The sequence below is a fragment of the Nansenia antarctica genome (genome assembly GCF_963989245.1).
Source record: "Nansenia antarctica genome assembly, chromosome: 1".
In the NCBI taxonomy this organism is placed as follows: domain Eukaryota; kingdom Metazoa; phylum Chordata; class Actinopteri; order Argentiniformes; family Microstomatidae; genus Nansenia; species Nansenia antarctica.
In genome coordinates this window covers 8697004-8714681 of record NC_137674.1, presented here as the reverse complement: position 1 = coordinate 8714681, position 17678 = coordinate 8697004, and the positions used below count along the sequence as shown (strand labels likewise).

Sequence of the window (17678 nt, the reverse complement as noted above, 5' to 3'; positions counted from 1 at the left end):
ATGTTGTATGTCAGCTCCACCAGGATAAAGGCACCGAAACAACTGAAACATCTCAGACAGAAAACCCATGGGAAACCGACATTCCACTGGCCCTTCTCAAACAAGCCCCATTGACAGATATCATTCCACACCAGTCTGAGGATTCTCAACAGGAGATACCAACTAGATACCAAATAGCATCAGTGATGCTTTATGGACACTCATTCATAGTCTACTGAAAAATCTAAATGGTGTTATATGATATTCACAATGAATTGGTAAATACAGTCAAATTAATAATAATGAAACAATATAATAATATTGATATCCTGAGAGGAGCTGGGAATGCAAATTTCACTGAACCACAATCAGAACAAAAAGAGCTGCAATACAGTATCTATATTGAGAAATGAGCTCAACACAATATCCTTAATTATCCTCATTATCCTTAATCCGTATTCATAGTCTATAGAGACCTATACTTGACTTTATGGCCCTCTGTATATAGGCTATCATCATTCAGCATCATTGTGGACTGTTTTCCTAACCCTCCTTCAATGTTTTATAGTAACTAAAGTTAATTAAATTCAGGCCGTGGGTCTACTGCTAGGACAAAAAGACTGTTGTCTTACAAGGTAAACTCTAGGATTCTTTGCCTTTTGCCCTGCTTGAAAAATTCTTCACATATTTTAGCAATTGGGCCCTGTGCTGGGTAAACTAGACATTTTGTAAGTTGATAAGCCAGAACACATTTTTAGGTGGGAGGTGTAAATATTAACAAGCTCCACCCCCTTCCACATCTACACTATAGCCTGTAAGACAGTTCAATTACAAAATAATGCCCAAAAAGAATTTAAGGCAAAGGATACTCACATCTGCTCCAGGCTCTCCTGGCAATCCCGCTGAACCAGGTTTACCTGAATCTCCATTAGGACCCTAACACCAAACAAAAAAAAACTAAACCACAATCGGCAAAAACAGATAATACAAAACCAATAATAATTTCAGACGGGATATTATTTAGATGTATAATTACATCAGGGCCGCTCTCGCCATCGCCTCCCCTCTCGCCCTGAAACAAAACAGAGGCCTGAATGTAAAAAAAGAGTTTAACTTCCTGGCAGGAAGCCCAGTGATTGTTAAAGGGGTTAGCCCACCATACAAATAGTATGTATATACTGTATATTATTATGTTTTATAATATGAAGCATCACGCAAGAAAGAGGAGAGAACTTACAGCAATGCCATCAATTCCTGGGACCCCTGCAGGTCCAGGTGGGCCGACAGCTCCATTACCCCTCTGATCAAAGAGGGACACAACAATTGTATCAACTGGTTCTATTGGTATTAGGGGATACACATAAACATGAGTAAATATCTGAAAATCACAGAAATCTACAAATAATATGTTGGAAAGTGGAAACACAACTTTTGCAAAAAGTTGAAAAGCAGCAAGAAAAACGCAAAATGTGGTGGACATGTGCATATAGGTGCCCTAGCACACATAGAATGTCACCAACAATAGACATATTAGACAAGCAGTCATTAGCACTCATGTAAGACAATAAAATGAAGCCTACTCTGGATGCAATGGTTTTATTGTAATCCTCATGTAGCCTCATTGTGAAGGGCAACATCATTTCGGGGAAAGGACGAGTAACCATAACATTCTTTTCCAGTTCATTCGTCATCAATACATACGTTAAGGGTATTCTGAAGCTCAGCTTCTACCCCAGGGCCATTCAGGCCCTGAACACAGCAAAGACATAGGTTCTAGGCCCTGGACAATCTAGACAATTTGATGGCAGCTACTAGATTGAAATCAAGTGGAACACTGAAACACAACTGTGAACATTTCAAACCTGCAAACTGCGACACTTTAAATGAATGTGCAATAACACTATGTGCAATATGACAACCCTCGGGTACATAAGGTTCAGAGAATAGGAAATGTCAGAATAGCTATAGCATAGCATAGAGTACAGCACAGTGTTTTATTTGTATAGTATAGTATAGTGGATAGTGTACATAGCCTTTATTTATGTAAACCAGCTCTTTTCCCTTCTTGTTTTTTTTTCTTTTATTTCCTAGCACCAGGGGAGCCCCCCCTCCCAAATTTCGTTGTTTGGTACCTGTACTATATCAATGACAATAAAGACCATTCATTCATTCATATTTTCCAGTTCATTCGTCATCAATACATACGTTAAGGGCATTTCCACTCACCTGCAGTCGCGCCTCATCAATCTGCAAGGAAAGGCACACACAGAAGGACTTACTTGTGCGGAGCAAATCAGGACAATCTGCAGCAAAAGCACCAAAAATAGCCCGCGAGAAGAACCCGTCGCCTGAACCATGGTCACCCCGAGCAGAAAAGGAGAAATGGCTCCTTCACTGGGATTAGTTGGGTTGACGGATCCCCAGACAAACCAAACCAACCCAACTCAATACGTTTCAACTAACTGAACAGCCAGAGGTACTATAGCCATCAAAGGCTCATGCATATTCATGTATCATGCTCATGCATATTCATGTCATGTTTGGGGTTTAGGACGTAATTGGAGGGCTTCGGGACGGTGCAGACGGGGAGGGGTCATGGAGCAGACAAGGCAAATGGAAAGGAATAGCGGGCTATTTAAATGGAATTTAATCCACCTGATCATCAGATATATTGTGTATTTATTTATTATGACATTGCTGGATAGCAATATTGATACATGTATTAATAAACACACATGAGAATGCACCATATCTTAAACATCAACTATAAATAGATTTTCCCTGGGAATTTTGTCGATGGCAATTTCACCGTTATTAGTTTCTCTTACCGATATCCTGGCCGGTTGGTCGTTGCAGTGAGGTCGGCTCATATCACAATGGATCTGCATGGTTTGGAGCTCAAACTGAAACAAAGAAAAAGAATGACACCGACACTGACACATCCCGTGCGTATTAGATAAAAGATGTTTATTAATATTAAGATTAAGATTAGGATGTTTATTTGTCACTCCGGTTATACAGGTAATCGTGTGAGATACTTTCGCTCGGGCGGGGCTCCATTGAGGGTACATTAGGCTATAGAACATAATAACAAAATATAGAAGGCAAGAAATAAATTAAAAAGAGATACAATTATTGAATTATATATATTTAAGGCAAGAAAAATATACACACGAAATACATTCAGCAGTATTTTTACACAGGAGTTGGATAGCACTTGGATAGCACCATAATGGCACACGTGGGCCCTCACAAAAAAACAGTCTTTTTGTGCCGTGTTCATTCATTAACACGCTTGGATCTCAATTCCATGGGGTTATAGTTTTGAGTTATTGTTACTGTGTTGGCTATAATTGTGTTTGTATCCACTAATCTATTATAATGGACGCTCGTAACGAATCATAACTTAATATTAAAGTTTGTTTTTATTAGGGTTAGGGTTAGGCTATAATTATTAAAACCCTGACTTGTGCGAAAACTGAGTGGCATGGGCAAATCGTGAGCTTAGAACTATAAGGTTCTATCTCCGTTTAGGGCAGTTCAGAGATATTGAGCGTCAAAGTTTTTACATTCCATTATGTTCTGTGAGATGGAACCTTTGTATTTTATGAATTACTAACTCAAAAATGTCAACATTTTAAAAATAACACCACACTGGCATTAATAAACACCTAATGGATCAGATGATGTAAAAAAACTCAATTTTGACAAAAATGGAGATAGAACCTTATAATTCTAACGTCACGAAATCTAGAAGACGCGCCCAGATTGCAGTGTCTGCCCTACAGTGATGTATACACTATACGCTGTGTCAATGGTCGCTGGCCTTGCCGGCGCTCAGGTCATATTCTGACCTAGAACCCAGGTGTTAAAAGTCACACCTATTTGTAGGACTTGGCATGCGGAGGGGGAGGGATTCCTACGGCGGTCTTTTTACCTCTCTCATTTTCAGTGGGCCTATCACCTTTGCTATAAGGTTGTATATAAGTTAGGGTATAATTTCGTATATTAATATTACACAGGCCTAAGCCTACATCAGGCCTTATTAACTTTGTGAGGTCTTTTTTTCTCAGGCCTTCTAATAATCGAAAATACCTTTTATCAAAGAAAGTAAGTAATCTAGGCCTTGAATAACTCTGCACTGCACTTTATATACAGCACTATAGCATGCACTGTCTGTCCTGTGTTGTCCTGTTTTTGCCTGTTTTTGCATTTGTATTTGTACTTGTTTTGTTCATGTGAAAAAAGCATAAATGCACCTTCTGTAATACCAAAACAAATTCCTATATGTGTCAAGCATAATGGCAATAAACGTTATCTGAATCTGAATCTGAATCTGAATACAGTATCAAAAGAGAATAATGTAGACTATTATCACACATTAAAGCCAGATTCCAGTCGTTTGTGTCCTAACCCTGTGTCCTGACCTACTGCCTCCTGTGACAAGGGCCGAGGCTGCTTGTTAGATATCGCATAGCCTACATTGGCCGTAAATTAACATTGATGGAATGTGATCTTAAAGTTATCAACTTACCGGAACTGCCATAATGGGTTTATCCTTTAGTTTCCCTATCAATGTAAAGCCATCCAGATTGACCTTCCCTCTAAGTGGTGTCTTTTGTGACTCAACCACAATGCAATCCACGAAAAGGGTGACGGAACGCTTCTTGACGTTCAATAAAATCTTGTGCCATTGAGAATTGAATAGGAACGGCAGGAGATAGAACACGGCCTTCTGCCTTCCTTGATTATGTGTTGTGAATGAGAATTCAAGAGACTGTGTTTCACCGTTCAGCATCACTGCAAGCTGTTCGTCGCCGTTAAAATCTTGGATTTGCCAAATATTCCAGTTCTTATTTATGGTGCTGCCATTCATGCGTAAAGCTGTCAAAAATGAAAATTCCTCCGGTAATCCAAGGGGGTATGCTGATCTGAAACATGGAGAGAGAGATATTTTTTTTTCTTGTTTATGATTCCATAACAAAGACCCTTAATCTGCAATTGCCAGGTCCTCATTAGACAGCTCCCCTGGGCTCAACATGTTCAATGTACAATAGTTTCTCTGAATGACACAAGTAGCCTTATTAGTCTGCAGCTATAACATTAGCCTATAACATCACTTTAAAAAAACAGTTGCGAGCAGTGCATGTCTATCCATGACCTATCCATGACCTAACCATGACCTGTTCTGGTTCAGCACCATGGACAGGGACAGTACCACACAGTGACCAGTAGATGTCAGTGGTTAATAACGCTACCGGAGTATGTCGGTTATGGATCGGTGCTGACCTTGTGTTCATTCTGAAGTTGAATGTTGGGCCTATTTTGTAGGCAACATGCTGAGGGGTAGATCCTACGACCTTTTTAATAGTCCCTCTTCTTGCCAACTCAGCAATGTGAAATTGGGACATAATGGAAAATCCTGTAGGTAGAATAGAAGGAACTTGTCAAAATCGATATGAATCGAATTGATACTGAACAATTTAATTAGCTTTGACCTCAGTGAAAACATTTACCTGGGAAACGATCTTCCCCATCGCTTATCTGAGGACACACGGCTTGTGCGGTTTGAACGCCAGCTCCAGAAGAAAAAGACACCCCTGGGAGACAGAACAAATACGTGTGTGTGTGTGTGTGTGTGTGTGTGTGTGTGTGTGTGTGCGTGTGTGTGTGTGTGTGTGCGCGTGTGTGTGTGTGTGTGTGTGTGTGTGTGTGTGTGCGTGTGTGCGTGTGTGTGTGTATGTGTTTGTGTGTGTGTGTGTGTGTGTGTGTGTGTGCGTGTGTGCGTGTGTGTGGTTGCCGTGTTACCTTGGCAGTTAAAAAAGGCTAACAGTGTATGGATAGTGGTCTAAACTCGGTGTTTGAAAAGCTGCGGCACTGCTCCCTGGCAGCGCTAAATAAATATTACCTCTGATTGTTAGTCGTTTCCTGTTAATCCTAACACACTGGCTCTAGACACTCCTAGCTCTGGTGGCCCATCCAGCTGTACCCTATCAATCCGTTTATCTTGTTTATGTCAGAATTAAAGGTCCACTCAGCATATAGCACTTTAAATAGCGCTTTATTTCTATGACATTCCAAGTAGGCTATACTTTTTTTTTCTCCAAAAAATGATACGTCATTTGTTTACAAAGTCTCCCATGACAAAATAATAAACAAGCATATAAGATCCTTGTTGTTCTGATTATGATAAGGTCGTAGAGTATATCATAGGCCTATTTTCATTGAGGTATAGAATTCATATCCTAATCAAGAGGTAATCAATATGATTCGAATTTTCAGTCTTTAAACTTTAAACTTTTGCTGTCTTTAAACTGTCATTATGTTATGCAAGTCCCTCATCTCAGATATGTCTTCCGAACCCCCACTGTTGCTTAAACATAAGTATCATCAGACATCAGATAGTTAATATAAAAATGCAGCATCACCATATTGTCTATTTTTCAGACTGCAGGGTTTTCTGTTCAGTACTTACTCTGGGAGTGAAGTCCTGTGCAGAGACATTGCGGAATCACAAAGCAGAATGAGTAGAGGAAGACCTCCCTGTAATGCAAGTGATATAGGCTCCAGGTAGTCATACACATATCAGAAAACAGTAACAATACTAAATAATGCTGGACAACAATTAGCCATACTGCACTATGTTCACTATATCATTTACAGCTTCACCTTTAGTTTTAAATTGACAATTGATTTTTACTATGTAAATGTGTAAGAGTGCATGCATATAGCCTTAGCAAAGCATACATTAATTTACCTTTTAAATCCACCCATTTAGTAGCTTGGCGTTGGACAAATCTGTTCACCAGTATCTTTCCAGCTAAGAACAAGACCCTACCAAAGAACTCCTCCAGCAAGACTGCCAAAGGTAGTACTGATGAGGTTTACTTTGAGGGGTGACTAATAGCCTACTGTTCGCTGTTGTTTTTTATTGGTGGGGGGCGGGTCGGTAGTCAACTACTGCAGTTAATCTAAAATTCCAGGGATTTAGTTATTGCATACCCTGTTCTGTGATAGATATTTCTATAATGAATGAATGAATGAATGGTCTTTATTGTCATTGCTACAGTACAGGTACCAAAATACATTCTTATGTTGTGTCTTTACATGAATTAATGTGTTTGCAATACTTAAATGTTCTAACAAGCATTTGGTCACCTTAAGGCACTAACTTGAATCGTATTGCATAATAAAATGCCTATCATAGACATGTCACATGACACAGGAGCACTGAGATCTTCAAACTGATATTGAGCAGGTAATCAAAGAAGAAAATTCTACAGAAGCCATATATGAGATTTGTGGTGTGAACCTCCCCTCTTTGGTAGCGTATTTGGACAGTGTTCCCAACATTTCTGGAACCCTTGATTTCCATGGCTCCCATACAATCTCCACTGAAATGTCTGCACAGTTCACACTGAGGGCACCAACAAACCTTTTGTTTGGTGTAAATAATGTCAAGAGAGAGATTGTCCAACAAGAAACTCCATAATACAAGGGGTAGTCCTATATACAATTACAAATTCATGACCTGGATTCATGGATTCATGAATAATAACAATAAAAAATATAATTGACTAAAGCAATGCAAGAATAGTGAAGGATGAGCGTAGGCATAGATATATTACATATAGGCTACTTTATAGATGCACAACGCAATACTTTTTCAACACTTCAACACTTTGGTTCTGTTTATCTGGGCACTAACTAACAGCTAATTGTTTGCATTTTTAATCAAAACCAAAGTGTGGATTGAAGTCTCTCCTTTCAGTGCACTTTTACCCAGTGCAGGAAAAATTGTGAATTCGCATTGCATATTAACACATGATATCATTATTTAATAGTTATGGATATCTCATAATCAAACATGACACGAGAGTTAAGTTTGGCTTTCCAGAACAAGCACAGACTTGAGTTTACCGAGACCAGAACACTGGACATGAAATACATTTATTTCCATAACTGTACTTAAATTGTACATTGTAAAACCTGACAAGTTATGTCATATAACCTAACGAAATAGCAATGCAATGACATTTGATGTGTGTTGCTGGAGGGAATAGACTTGTCCTATGAGGCAAAGCAGAGTTTGAAGAGCACAGTCTGGGGAGTGGTGGCATCAGCTACGGCCAGCTCCTGACCATCTGCCAGTCCCAGCTCTGATGGAAATAAAACAGTTTATTGGACAACAGAGGCACAATCTCGAGAGTAATCACACCAGACACCCAACAATGTTTAGTCAGCATATAATGTATGAATCTACATGGTCTGTTTATGTATATACATACATGTGAGGGACCTCACCTTTCAGTGTTTTGGATAGGTTTGGACGTGTCCTCTGTTCAATTGAGGCGACAGTCTGTCAAACCAAACGCAATTTGACAGTGAACCACGGTGTGTATGACTACACAAACATTCAATTCTGTAATTAAAGGAATCTTGCATATTATGTATTCATAAACATATCAGAATAAGGTACTACGGTACTACGGCCAACTTAAAAATCCAAAATATTCACCTGTAAATACAATGTTTTGTTTTTCCCGTCCAGCGTTGTTGTGATCGCAGGAGATTTCATTTGTCTAAAAGTAAATTGTTTGCAGTTAAGATTGACATTACGATACTTGATCAGTCTAATGGTATATGCTATGTAATTGAAGAATCGACTACAGCTCTCCCTTGCATATCATGAATGCAACTGTTAAAACTCAGTAAGAAACAACTGAACATGTGGCCTCAGTTGGAGTGGTCAGTCAGGTCATATAAATGAATATAACACCTAAACAAAGCAGATGAACCTACAGAGAAGTGTTGTCAGTCATGTAGTCCAGCACCTCCTGGAGCATGGCTGAGGGTGAAAAGTGCAGATCCTGAGGCACTTGGCTGCAGGCTGAACAGTTCTCCTGGTGGTTACCAACACATATCACAATCAGAATTATTACATCTTACCGTACAAGTACACAAGAGTAAACATCTTTGGCTTTGGTTCCTCAACATTGACATTGCAGTATTCAGATACTGGGGAAAAAACACAACAATAACACAGTAATAATAAGCAACGTGAGTAAGCAAAAAGGTAACCCCATATCGGCATGGAAATAAAGTGGCCTTTTGGTAAAGTGGTAATTTCACAAACCTGGGCACTGTGCTTACCGAACCTACCTTCCGCTCTGCCTCAAACATGCAGGTGTACAGGCCGTCCACGTCATTGAACATCATGTAGTTGTTCAGATGAGGGTAGGCACTGCAGAACATGTAGAAAATGTTATGAACTTGTGTACTTCACTGTGTACTATGTCGATTTATCATTTCACCATCGTCATCACGATGTGCACATGTGTGCGATAGTCACATCGCAGGACTTGCCATGTCAAGTAAGGCTGAAAATGAGTGAGGAAAAGGAAGATTTGATTCCAAAAAGAAAAATATGGAATTATTTTGGCTACAGAAAAGATGAATGAATGGTCTTTATTGTCATTAATATAGTACAGGTACCATACAACGAAATGGTGATGTTGACCAAAAACTTTGTTGACAGTGCCTTGCAATTGTTGCCAACACGACTCATTTATTTGACCATAACAAAAATCCCCACAGCACAAAGCTCTGTATGACGAGTGCAACGCCAGAATTGAATGCCTGATTGGATCATTGATGCGATAATTTTTCACCTCACAAAAGACATGGTACCAATTGAGTTACTAAAGAGGTTTTTTAAACCATGATTTGGTCGCTTGACAAGCGGTAAGTAATACCATCACACATCTCATGTTGCTATCCCAGAGCTGTAAGAGACATGCAAGTTACAAGTTGGAACAGAGAAAAAAGACTGCTTTTACATTTTTAATTTTCTATGCACTCCAGTACAAAATCACCCCAATCATTCTATAATGATGAATTAATTATTTCCAAATAGTCATTCAAGTCATCTGGTGAAAATTCCTGTATGTTTTCATATCGCAATATATATCGCAATGTCAGTGCAATGTTTTTTCCAATATCGTGCAGCCCTACACTGTGCTGTATGCACTCTCCGGGCACAAGTGGTAACTAACAAATGAAAACTCACCTGGACGCAAGTTTGAAAACCTCTGTGGCACAAGCAGCTAGAATGTAGGGGGGAAAAAAGCAAATAATATATTCTTCTTTTTTTTTACTAAAAAAAAGTAAACATTGACAATAGATTTACATTGCTGTCTAACTAATGATTCATACGTTATATAGCCAGGTCATAAAAGCTTTACAAGACTTTTAAAGCTTGACAGGTTGAAACTTTTCCTTTAGTATTGTAACGATCCTGTATGGGGCCCGTTAACAGCTCCTCCAAGGGAGTTAACTCTCTTGGTATAGTGGTTAGCGCGGCCGTCGGTTATGCGGGAGATCGGGGTTCGACTCCCGCATGGGGCGAGTTACACTAGAAGATTCCCGTTCGCTACACTGGTGTCAGAAGTGGGATGGAAGGAAGGCCATCGGAGAGGCGTGTCCACGTGAGGGACTTGACATAGTGAAGCGTGAGGGCACGCTCTCCCGAACGGTGAGGATAGTGTAACGATCCTGTATGGGGCCCGTTAACAGCTCCTCCAAGGGAGTTAACTCTCTTGGTATAGTGGTTAGCGCGGCCGTCGGTTATGCGGGAGATCGGGGTTCGACTCCCGCATGGGGCGAGTTACACTAGAAGATTCCCGTTCGCTACAGTATAATTATTTACCAGCAATGATCGCATTAGTGGAGGCCACAGCCGGGATAATCCTCTTTACAACACCTGCAGCAGCAAACCAAATCAGAGGAAAACATTCATTGTGACAATCCTACTCCAAATCCTTTCCAAAACACTAAATTAATCATATACCATTATAACGGTTACATAATTGGTCAGTTGCTCTTCATTAAGCATTCCATCACAAATAGTATACAGTGCATGTGATACAAGTATGCCAACATCATTCAAGTCAAACAGCTTGCTCCCTTTCCCTGTCCTGGGACACATCCCGTTGGGGGAGATGAGGATAGGAGCACAGCTCTGGATGACTGAGGTAGAGTATCCCCTCACCCTGGGTGAGTCTGTAGGTCACTCCTGTGATGCTGAACTCTGCTGCCCTATCCAGAGACCTCTGGTACACCCACTGGATGTGCACTGGGTCATCTCCATCCAGCCCCACGCCATCTGAGGACAGACAGACAGACACACACAGACACACAACCACAGAGAGACACACACACACACACACACACAACCCCAGACACACAACCACAGACACACACACACACACATCTCATGCTAATGAATTCTGACTGAAATGATAATCAATTAAGATATGATGAGGAAACTGTGGCACAGTAATCTTTGGACTGGGATGTGTGTTGACATGAGGCAATCTGGTTGTGTGTGTACCTCCAAAGGGTTTCTCTTTATGCCACAGAAGCACACGGACGTACTCAACACAATGCTCTGGTGACCGGGGCATAGAGGCTATCGTACACATGGGGAAATTAATCTGGGGGGGGGGGGGGGGGGTACATTTTGAGATAGCAACATTTGGCATATTCCTCATCAATTGATCTTGCAATGAATGTACCATAAAAGCTTTCTCAGGTTGCTTATTGAAAGGACAAAGCAGGCTGACCTGTGGTGAATAGAGCTCCAGTGTGCAGTCAATGCAAGCGGTGATGCCAGGCAGGATGACCCGCGCATTGCCCTTGAAACCCTCTGTCCCCCCGTCAATCAGAGGGATGACAGAGCTGTGGTCCAGAACCCCATTATCATAGAGAGCTGAGCAGGGAAGGACATTTCACAAACAGGTTACACAGGAAGACAAGAAAATGACAAACGGGTTACGCAGGAAAGAACGAGAGAGAGCAAGAATTGAATTGTCTAATAACATACCAACATTCCATTAATCCACCTCCTGGCAACTATGGAATCAAGTCCACATACTATGATGTGGAATTCTGGGAAATAGTTATTTCAAATGGAAAAAAATACATATCATCACCTTCTTAAAATAATGCCTTCTAAATAATAATAATAATAATAATAATAATAATAATAATAATAATAAATAGTGACCAATAAAGTCACTTTTGAGAAAAAATATGTTTTTGCATAAATATAATATATTCTAGATTTGGTTCAGTTTATTCAGAAATAATAGAATCATATATTTTATCATATTTTACAAATATATATTTGTATTTATATATAAATAAAGGCAAGGCAAGGCAAATAAATAAAATAAAATAATCTAGTATTCGCAAAACTTGAAAATACGATATGCTGATTTCCCATGCTGAAAACATATTTAAAAAAAGATGCGCTTACGTCTGTAAAACGTCCTGTATTTTCTTGTAATGGCTGAGCAATTCATTAAGGATATGTTGTACATTTGCATACATTTGTGTACACAGCATGGGCTAAACATGGTCTAAGACAATACTGTTGGTAGCAAATTGCCTTTAAACTAGTTGTATTTTTTCTATAGGCTCCTCATTTCTTACCAAAGGATACGGGACAACATTGCATCCTGGGATGCGACTGTTGATAAAATCTGCTGCAACATCTGCCTTTGGCCGACCCACATCTTTAGGTCTAGAGAATACAGTGTATAGAATACAATGTCAAAGCAAGATCACAACTTCAGTAAAGGCAACAACAAAAAAGAATAAGACAGATAAGAAATAAGAAATAATAACTAACTAGAAATAATAAGAAATAAGAAAGATTCTGACAAGGACTATGAAGAAAGAAATAAGTCAAAAACAAAAGCTTGACTGACCTAAAGAGAAACTGTCTGTTGAGGTTGGAGATGTCAATGGTATCCATGTCAACAACATGTACAGTATGTGTTGAAAACCTGATAGGGCCTGATCCACAGCATTGGCGCATAAGGCACAGAGACAATTGATTAGGCCTAATGCTAGAGGTATATGCTATAACCCACGATACAGTATAAACACTGATTAGCCGGACATCCCATGCTTAGGCCAATCTCTCACATTGATTCTCATGGGGTACACATTGCCGTGGCAAAATGGATAAAACTCTGCATTAACCATGTGCAACTACTGTATATTCAAAAGGGATGAAATGCCACTTCAATGTATTTCCTTTGAGTAAAGATACTGTACACTGCCACACGGCTAGAACGCATGAGAGGGAATCATACCAGATCTTTGAGAAGCTCACACCCGAGGCCACCTGCTCCAATAACAATAACTTTGCAGGTATCTAATAGAAACTGGAGACACTGAAATGAAATATGCAACAGTTACAATGATTATCAAAAGAGAAAACAGTTTTTCAACAGGACTATGCTGTTGTAGTATTTGTGTTATTATACCTGTGTGCCGGCAGGGTGGGTGAAAGGTCCTGGTCTCTCCAGAAACTTCTTGACATGGTTCCATCGTCCTTCCCAATCTCCCCTGGCTCCACTGCCCCTGTCAACCACCATCCTGCAGAGAACACAGGAGTCAAGCTCAACATGTTAGTTAGGATGCACTCTTCACATTCCACAATTGTTTACACGCCATCTTCCAATGTAGTTGTATTGCTGTAGCCTATCTTTACTAGCATCATACAAGTACAAGTAAAATAGCCAATACAGTAACTCGGAACTTAAGACATTTATTTTGCTTATATAGAAATAGTGATGTTCTACTGAATATATGGTCATTATCGCAGTCAGATTTGTACATATCCCTGTGTGACACACTTCTGAAGATCATATATTCCATCTCTGGTATTCATAATATGTCTAGAAATCTTATATGAATGTTGTTGGGTCATGGAGAATGGTGGAGGATAATGGATGGCACTTGTTTCAATCTATGGGAATGTGTCAGTGGTGAGTGACAGCTCGATGGCATCACTAACTTTTCACTCAGCTCCACTACTCTACTTCTCTTCTTCTCCCTAAAAGACAGAATGAAAGAAGGTTCATATTATGATTTGCTTTCATCAGTTAATGACATTGGAAAGCATCTTTCGGCCAGTTAACGACTATTTCTTGCTTCCATCTCCTACAACTACTTACGGCTCGTCTAAATGCGCCATGTTTCCATGACCACAGTAACATACCCAACATGCATTGCAAAGAAACAGAAATGGACCAATCATCGGTTACTGATGGACGTAGCCTTGTCACACGCTTGGACACCAGTAGTGTGTGTATGCGTGTGTGTGTGTGCGTGCGCGTGTGTGTATGCGTGTGTGTGTGTGTGTGTGCGTGTGTGTGTATGCGTGTGTGTGTGTGTGTGTGTGTGTGTGTGTGTGTGTGCGCGCGCGTGTGTGTGTGTGTGTGTGTGCGGGTGTGTGCGTGTGTGTGCGTGTGTGTGTGTGTGCGTGTGTGTGTGTGTGTGTGTGTGCGTGTGTGTGTGTGTTCGTGTGTGTATGTGTGTGTGTGTGTGTGTGTGTGTGTGCGAGCGTGTGTGTGTGTGTGTGTGTGTGTGTGTGTGCGTGCGTGCGTGTGCGTGCGTGTGTGCGTGTGCGTGTGTGCGTGTGTGCGTGCGTGCGTGTGTGTGTGTGTATGTGTGTGCGTGTGCGTGTGCGTGTGTGTGTGTGTGTGTGTGTGTGTGTGTGTGTGTGTGTGTGTGTGTGTGTGGATCGCTGTAGTGAGGAGCGGTTTCAGAACAGGTCACAGATCAGATCAGGGCTTGCTGCTTCATAATAGTTTGGCCACATATAAAGTGCTGAATAAATACATAAAAAAAAAAAAAAACACCCGATATAAACTGGAGACACAAGTCATTTCGTGAGCTTAGAATGATAAGGTTCTATCTCCGTTTAGGGCAGTTCAGAGATATTGAGCGTCAAAGTGTTTACAAATTCCATTATGTTTTGTGAGATGGAACCTTTGTATTTTATGAATTACTAACTCAAAAATGTCAACATTTTAAAATAACACCACACAGGCATTAATAAACACCTAATGGATCAGATTATGTAAACAACTCAATTTTGACAAAAATGCAGATAGAACCTTATAATTCTAACGTCACGTTATGTCATTTATGGAGTTTGTAAACGGTAACTCAATGTGAGGTTTCCAGTGGTATAGTACGCTTCAATATTTGCGCAGCACCACCTGCGCAGTGTGTTGAGAATGTGACACAACATCACAACACCGAGGCTGTGTTCGGAATGGCATACTAGCATACTACTCATACTAAATATGACGTCGATTTTGAGTATGTAGTACGTTCACACTAGAGTATGTGAAATTTGAGTATCATGCAAGAAATGTATACTAGATTTTCGGTCGGCTGGTATTGGCATACTTATTATGAATTTAGTAGGCAGTATGCAGTACATACTAATTGAGTATGCTAGTATGCAGTATATACTAATTCAGTATGCTAGTATGCAGTATATACTAATTCAGTATGCTAGTATGCAGTATGCTAGTATGCAGTATATACTAATTGAGTATGCTAGTATGCAGTATGCTAGTATGCAGTATATACTAATTGAGTATGCTAATATGCAGTATATACTAATTGAGTATGCTAGTATGCAGTATGCTAGTATGCAGTATGCTAGTATGCCATTTCGAACACAGCCCGAGCGTCAGTCAAGTCCTGCTGTCAGCCAGACTGCAAGGAAAACCGAGGGACCGTAGTATGGTCTTCATGGACTGGGACTCACAGACTGCAATAACAACCTGGATTACATCGCTATGATGCTGTTCGGTTTGGTTTCGGAGTCATTTTCATCCGGCTAAACCTAAATCAAGGTGATTTTTCTAGCTTGTTTTCATTCGAAACTGAAAAGGAGTCCAAGGCTTTACAATGTTAGCGGCTACCGCTAACCTTTAACTACTGTTAGAGACGTTAGTTAGCTGGGTGGTGTGGACATGTTAGCCCATCATCGTCTAAACACGGACGCATAATATAGCTATTTATGATACGTTTTGTGTCACCAAAATGTTATTATTCGAGACACGATGCGATGACGTGTCGTGAGAAATGACAGATGATTACTAAAGCTAGCCCACGAAGCTAGTCACCTGCAATTGAAGCTAGTGGCTACAGCTAGTTAGCGACATGCTACACGCACAGGTTCTATCAGATCAGTGGGCTAGCTATTATACAGGCATGATAACCGCTCACCTTTCGGCGAAATTCGCCGTTTTGAATCCAAAATAGGTGACCTACATTCATTCGGTGCTAGTCAGTGAACGCTAACATGTCATTTTGTAGAAGCTATAGCTTCTGGGTTCAGCCTGGTTAAGTTAGTTAGCCCAACAATATGATATAAATACAATACGTGTTGTCTGTCAACCAGTTGCAAGCTTGCTAGCTTTAGCTTATTTAGTGTTCTCGCTAACAGTCCCACATCTAATGAGTAATCTTTTAGACACTAGGTGACGTTAGAATTATAAGGTTCTATCTCCATGTTTGGTCAAAATTGAGTTTTTTTTACATAATCTGATCCATTAGGTGTTTATTAATGCCTGTGTGGTGTTATTTTTTAAAATGTTAACAGTTAGTAATTAATAAAATACAAAGGTTCCATCTCACAGAACATAATGGAATGTATAAACGTTGACGCTCAATATCTCTGAACTGCCCTAAACGGAGATAGAACCTTATCATTCTAAGATCACGACTAGTAGATAGTAGTTACTTAGCCTGACCTTGTTTATGTACAGTACATGGAGCTGTAGCCAGGTAGCTTTTCTATTCCACTAGTTGTGTGAAAGTAGAAAGCAACCCTGCTCAGGAGGAGTCAAATCAAGCCAGCTAAGCTGCTAAAATGAGAAAGTGTGTAACGTCGTTACTGTTAAGTCTGTAAAAAATAGAACAAGACATCCAGGAGCTTTAGGAGGAGAATACATGTCATGTACACAGATTTTCGATATCAATATATAGAAAAGGTGTGGGTTAGAAGGGCTAAAAACGAAACTGGCCAAGGAGATATGAATGGCCCAGCTGTTCAGACAGTATTTCTGTACATAGCTCTGGTAAAAAAAACCTGTTTCGGACAGAGACAACCATAAAGGAAAGAGTAGGCTGGCTTAAAGAATGGGCTTGGAGTCTGAATTCCCTTGCTTTTATCATTGGACCACGTCAATGTTTTCAATGGGTATCTTGCATATGTTCATGCCTGTCCCCCATGGGCTTCAATATCAGTTGTATTGTGTTAGTTTAGATCCATATCTAAGCAGCACTCTCAGTCCACCTGTTGAGATGGAATGTCAGTTGAGATTGAATTGAAAAGCTTGACCTATGATTGGGCGATATCCTGATTTTCATACCTTCTTATTGTCTGGCAAAGTTAGTACCTGGGTATATGGTATTAACCATATTGCTAACACAGTTTTCACAGTGTGAGTGTTCTGGTCGAATGATTATTGTTGACATTGCCTATTAGTACTTTACTTGCAAGTATCCTTAATTTCTACACATCTGTGGCCACCGTAGCTAGTGATGGGAAACAAACATGCGTCAACATTGATAACTGATTGAATAACAACCCTAGCCCATCAGCCACTATGAAAATCAATCAGCCTAAAGCCAGTATACATTAATGACTATTAACCCTCTTTGAGATTGAATTCTAAGTGGTTGGTTTGATTTAATCTGATCTATGATACAGTAGTATCTGGTGCAGATCTCTATAAACGTTTCTTCACAAAGTAAGTTAGAGTATCAACTAATTGAGGGACTGCGTACCTGGACAGATCTGACTGTGTTACCAAAAG

General features: G+C 40.1%; 1 protein-coding gene and 1 pseudogene across 2 annotated transcripts in view; both read right to left on the bottom strand.

The window, feature by feature from the left end:
• col9a1b (collagen, type IX, alpha 1b) overlaps positions 1–6557 on the bottom strand; it is a gene marked incomplete at both ends in the record, with an annotated part of 19867 nt that extends 13310 nt beyond the window's left edge. Inside the window, 9 exons of the mRNA XM_080523273.1 lie at positions 853–915; positions 1016–1051; positions 1217–1279; positions 2259–2327; positions 2808–2882; positions 4514–4910; positions 5269–5401; positions 5496–5558; positions 6455–6557. Of these exons, the coding sequence (XP_080379399.1) occupies positions 853–915; positions 1016–1051; positions 1217–1279; positions 2259–2327; positions 2808–2882; positions 4514–4910; positions 5269–5401; positions 5496–5558; positions 6455–6557 (1002 nt within the window). The remainder of the gene's footprint in view (positions 1–852; positions 916–1015; positions 1052–1216; positions 1280–2258; positions 2328–2807; positions 2883–4513; positions 4911–5268; positions 5402–5495; positions 5559–6454) is intronic.
• Positions 6558–8049: 1492 nt separating this feature from the next.
• Positions 8050–13916, bottom strand: LOC308161071 (NEDD8-activating enzyme E1 catalytic subunit-like; annotated as a pseudogene). Its single transcript has 17 exons — positions 13850–13916; positions 13317–13428; positions 13143–13223; positions 12753–12840; positions 12485–12565; positions 12299–12331; positions 11860–11928; positions 11604–11749; positions 11372–11474; positions 11030–11143; positions 10688–10741; positions 10049–10085; positions 9142–9223; positions 8782–8882; positions 8498–8561; positions 8284–8338; positions 8050–8138 (listed from the first exon to the last, which is right to left on the bottom strand). The product of its transcript is annotated as an NEDD8-activating enzyme E1 catalytic subunit-like (transcript).
• Positions 13917–17678: the final 3762 nt, after the last annotated feature.